Genomic DNA, 5,572 nt, shown 5'->3' on the forward strand with positions numbered 1-5,572 from the left:
TGCCTTCCAAATCTTTTTCTCTGTAAAACCCTTCCTTTCTGGCTCTCAAAGAAATTTCACATTCATTCTTTGCTTCTTACTTTTAATATCACGAGATCCCCATCTCTTTCCTTTCCTTTCCTTTCGTTATCTCTCTCTCAGATCTCTCTATTCTTCCAAGTTTCTTCTTTTCTTCTGCTAGAACGGTTCTTCCCACATTCACTTCAACAAGCTCTTCCTTTTCCCCCCACTCACGTTACCAATAAAACCCACCCAGAGGAGACAAGAGAGGGGGGTAAGGGAAGAGAAAGGATAAGGGGACTTAAATTGGACTGACCCCGTTTTTTTTAATGAAATGTCGCATCTAGGTGGAAAGACAGTGCCGGAGCTAGGCCTGGATTTTGATAAACTCGCCGATCAACTCCGTGACTCACTGAGTTACTATGATAACAAACCCGATTTCCGTGAATTCGATCTGGGTTCACCCGTATCCCCCCTCCGAACCGGGCAACAGGGTCTCACGATGACGACAACGACGAGTTCCAGCTCCGGTTCTTCCAGATCCGTTTCGGGTCGGAACTCGTCTAACGCGACCACTAGGAGATCTGAATCGGGTCGAAATAATAACTCGGGTGAGCTTTCCGGCTCGAGTGAAACGAGTCCGACTGCTTCTACTGGGAATATAAAACCTGGTCAGACCAGATCCAAATCCAACACTTCCGCGACCTACCCGTTGATCTATTCGGGTCAAAGAGCCATCAACTCACCGCCAGCCAACGTTCTTCCTACGGGAAACATATGCCCTTCGGGGAAAATCATTAAAACCGGCATGGCGGTGAACCGGAGTTCCAGAATCGTTGTTTTGGGCTCTGGGTCTGGTAATTACGGCCATGGCAGCATAATGCGGGGCGGGCGAGTGGGAACTGGACCCGTTACCGCCTCCAAAGGCGGTGCCTTTGAACCCAGTAGCACCCTTGGAAACCATGGGAATGCGAGTGATTTAATGAGAAAGGCAATGGGGAACTCAGAACCTGAGGATATTAAGAGAGTTGCGAATGAGATGTACAAAAAAGGACATTTTTTAGAGGCTTTGAGTTTGTACGATAAGGCTATAGTTTTGTCACCGACGAATGCGGCTTACCGGAGTAACAGAGCTGCCGTATTGACAGCTTTAGGGAGAGTATGGGAGGCAGTGAAGGAATGTGAAGAAGCTGTTAGATTGGATCCTAATTATGGGAGGGCTCATCAGAGACTGGCTTCATTATTGTTAAGGTGAAAAGAGCTATGATTACGTTAGTGATGGAAATAGTATCGGTGGAAAAAATTTTGGTGAATGATTGCTAGATGCATTTATTCTCTTGTTTGCTATATCTTCACAATTCTTATGATCTGAACTTAATAGCTCATTTTAACGTTGATTGTTTTTATAAGATTAGCTTGGCTTGGATTACTCGCTTGGCTTGGAGCAATCCGGTGAAATGTTGTCAATTGTTTGCTCCTAATGATTTAGTTCGTTTAAGTTATTTTAGAAGGATCCATTGTCAAAGGGTATTAGGCAGCTCATGAACTTATCTGCAATGTTTCTATCTTCTATGAAAATTTGATATATGTGGTTCGGTATTTAGTTTTGATGTTGCCGCCTTTTTTCATTTCATTATTGTAGGCTTTTCTAAATCACTTCTTGTTTCCCACTATTCGTCAAATGCATACGTTTTCACGTTACGCCAGAATCAGATGTGTGTTTAATATTTCAGTTGCACCAATTTAACTCTATTCAATTTCAGGGTAGGGCATGTTGAGAATGCTAGGAAGCACTTATGTTTTCCGGGGCAACCACAAGATCTGGCAGAGTTGCAGAAGTTGCAGGCAGTAGAAAAGCATCTTAGCAAGTGTACAGATGCCCGGAGAATTAGGGATTGGAGAAGTGCATTAAGGGAAGCTGATGCTGCTATTTCTGCTGGTGCAGACTTTTCCCCTCAGGTAAACATCTTGTTTAAAACTTTCCATCTTTAAATTTTGAAGAAATTGTGCAGTTAACAGACATTGAAAATGGCTGAATTGGTTCACATTGAATTTACAGCTTTTTATGTGTAGAGTGGAAGCCCTTTTAAAACTGCATCAACTTAATGATGCTGAATCGAGCCTTTCGGTTGTTCCTAAATTAGAACAATGCATCAACTCCCCACAGATTAAGTTCTTTGGGATGCTTGCTGAAGCTTATCTCTTTTTTGTCCAAGCACAAATGGAGATGACACTTGGGAGGTTAGTTTAAAAACATTACTAGGCTTCATCAGATATAAGATGGAAAAGGCTTTGGGTCATGAGTTAGAAATTTGATGATGGATATATTGCAGGTTCGACAATGCAGTTACAGCTGCTGAAAAGGCTGGGCAGGTTGATGCTCGAAATGTTGAAGTTTCAGTACTGCTCAGCAATGTAAGGTTGGTCGCCAGAGCACGAGCACGTGGGAATGATCTTTTCAAATCCGAAAGGTTCACCGAGGCCTGCTCAGCATATGGGGATGGGCTCAAGCTTGATCCATTAAATTCTGTTCTTTATTGTAACAGAGCAGCATGCTGGTTTAAGCTTGGACGGTGGGAGTCTTCTGTTGAAGACTGCGACCTAGCGTTAAGTATCCAACCAAACTACATAAAAGCCCTTCTTCGGAGGGCAACATCTAATAGCAAGGTAAACAATTATTTAAAGCTTTCCTTCATCATACAGATAAACATCTTTGTGATGGGTATACCCAAATTTGGGTGCTTCATACTAACCATCAGTCATTGTGAACTACAGCTAGAAAGATGGGTTGAGACTGTCAGAGATTATGAAGTTTTGAGAAGGGAACTTCCAGATGACAATGACGTTGCTGAATCTCTTTTTCATGCACAAGTTGCATTGAAGAAATCTCGCGGTAAAGAGGTTTATAACATGAAGTTCGGTGGTGAAGTAGAAGAAGTATCCAGTCTCGAGCAGTTCAGAGCTGCAATATCTCTGCCAGGTAGACGCTGACCTTACATTTTAAACTGTCTTCAGTACTTCAATTGCTCTCTCCCCATTTTACCAACTTGCAATCCTCTTGAGATTTTATTTTTGATCCATAGGCATATCTGTTGTTCATTTTAAGATGGCTTCCAACCTGCAATGCAAACAGATATTTCCATTCGTTGAAGCTCTCTGTGGTCGTTACCCCTCCATAAATTTTCTTAAGGTAAATGATCCATTTTTCTATCTCCATGGTTTATTTGTATTTGCATGCCCCTCTAGATAATGGTTAACTAAATGCAATGCAGCAAGAATAACAGTTTGTTTCTACTTTTTTGTCATTTCTTTGGAGTAAAGGTGGACATCAACGAGAGTCCAGTGATTGCAAATGCGGAGAATGTGAGGATCGTACCAACATTGAAGATATACAAAAACGGCAGCCGGGTAAAGGAACTCGTGTGCCCGAGTCGGGAAATGTTGGAGCACTCGGTGAGGCATTACAGCTTTTAGAACTAGTGATTGTATTGTACTGTACTGTATTCCCAGTTCACCCTTTTTTGCATTCACTTCTTGCCACCCAAATATCCATTTTGTTGGGAACTCTTCCACTACCCTTCCAATCTTTCCTCCCCACCATACCAGGTACATGTGACATAAAACCAGAGAGCTACATAATAATCATCCTATTAGCAGTCAATGCCAGAGGAACCCCAATAAAATTAGCTTTTAGTTTCCCTTTTGTAGCTTTTATTTTTTCATTCATTCCCCATTGCTCTAGGGTTCCCTGTTCTTTCCTCTACCCTTTTCCTTAATTTTCCATTTTTAAGTAGGCCAGTCTGATTCTTGTATCACTGCTTTCATTCAGTGGGAAACAAAAAAAAAAGGATTGGGAAATATGTGTACAATTTAATTACAAGTGGATACTTGGTTACATTTTAGAGAGATACAGTGAGAGGACTGGCAGGCAGGTAGCAAAGGAGAATCTATACATGTATATATGTGATGATATATACAAAATCAACCGAAGCCGTGAGGAAGATTGGATGGATGTTTGGTGGGTACTTAGTTTACTGGGTTAGTGAAAGAAGGATGAAATATGTTGTCATCAATATTGTTGTTTCTTTTTCTCTTAACCATTTCATCAATAAAAAATTCCCATTTTTTCCCATATATTCCTCTCTGCAACTCCATTATTAGTTTTACTTAATTGTCTGATTTTCCATGAATCTCTTAGACTTGGTCATGGTTGGTTTCCCCTTATTCAATAGTGTGGGGGTGGGTAGTTGACACCATTTATTGCTATATACACATGAACTTCTGCCCTATAGGGTAGGGATTAGTCTAAGAACTAAAACATGCCCCCAAGGCCACCATAATTTGTTTATTAAATCATTACTGCATGTTGTAGCTAATTCCATTATAGGGTGTGATTTGATTTGATTTGATGTTTTGAATTTGTTTGCGAGTGAAGTTGTATGGCATTGTCATGTGAGGGGCTAGTAAGGGTTTATCTTTTTTTAATTTGTTGTGGGGAAGCATTCGCATGTGGGCATTTAAGTGTTGTTTGTGTTAAGTTTTAAACACCTAAACCGGGGGTCCAAAAGTGCAAATGGTGGGTGCTTAAACAAGGCCATCACAGCCTTTTGGAGGGGGGTGGGGGTGGCTTTTGTGCTGTGCCAATAAATGCTTTGGGGGAGAAAGAAAGTGAAAAATATTGGGTTTTGATTGGCTAAAAGACAATAAATAAGAAAAAAAAAAGTTTTATTTTTTGGGGTATATATTAATTTGGGGAGTGTGGCAAAGGAGCCATCAAGTTCCAAAATTTTAAAGGTTGTTTAAAGATTCCCCAATTCATAAACCTTCGAAATGTATGATGGGTTTTGGTTTCCAGAGTTCTGCCATGTATTGCATTTTTCCTATGTACATGACCAATTATTGAAGCCATCTCCATCATCCTAACATCAGTACCGTCATCTAATCTTCAATAAAAAAGTAAAAATTTAGTATATCATCAACCTTTTGTTCGTTGATTGATTAATCTCGGTATGATATTATAAAAATCATTTATAAGAACAATCTAATATATTTTATTTATAATGTCAAAAATTTGAATTTCAGACATTGTTTAACAAGCCTTGTATCTCATCTCGTCTTAAGAATTGATTCCCTTTATATATTTGTTTTGAACTAAAACTTAATCGATAACATTGTTAGTAGGTTTTCTATAAATTTATTATGTTTTTTTTATGAGGTGAATAAGTCCTGTTCTACTATCATTTTAAAATTAGTAGTTTACTTGATAATGTTGGATTAAAATTCATAATTGTAGGTACATATGTATAATATACAATGCTATCATAAAAATATGACACAAAATTAAGTGACCAATTATGTTACATGTGTCATAGGTATTAAATTGTTATGAAATTAAAATGTAGATACTATAAGTTATATTTATAATTTAACGAGGGATAAAATTATAAATACTTAATAACTTGACCCAATATTCATTTTATATAGAGAGTTAGTGGACCCAGTAAATAGATTAACTTATATTGCTCATATCCCGTCTAAGAGTTTTTCCGGTAAAAAAAATTTAACTTCTTGG

At 38.9% G+C, this 5,572-nt stretch overlaps 1 protein-coding gene across 1 annotated transcript; it reads left to right on the top strand.

Annotated features, from left to right (window-relative positions):
* The first annotated feature begins 334 nt into the window (after positions 1 to 334).
* LOC120127866 (TPR repeat-containing thioredoxin TTL1-like) lies at positions 335 to 4,128 on the top strand. The gene is made up of 7 exons (XM_039145670.1): positions 335 to 1,251; positions 1,764 to 1,959; positions 2,060 to 2,241; positions 2,334 to 2,667; positions 2,776 to 2,980; positions 3,084 to 3,190; positions 3,322 to 4,128. Exons 1-7 carry the CDS (start codon positions 335 to 337, stop codon positions 3,472 to 3,474), a joined length of 2,094 nt encoding a protein of 697 aa, XP_039001601.1. The 3' UTR covers positions 3,475 to 4,128.
* The last annotated feature ends 1,444 nt before the right edge of the window (positions 4,129 to 5,572 follow it).

Source organism: Hibiscus syriacus, unplaced genomic scaffold, assembly GCF_006381635.1.
Source record: "Hibiscus syriacus cultivar Baekdansim isolate YM2019G1 unplaced genomic scaffold, ASM638163v2 tig00110472_pilon, whole genome shotgun sequence".
Classification (NCBI taxonomy): Eukaryota; Viridiplantae; Streptophyta; class Magnoliopsida; order Malvales; family Malvaceae; genus Hibiscus; species Hibiscus syriacus.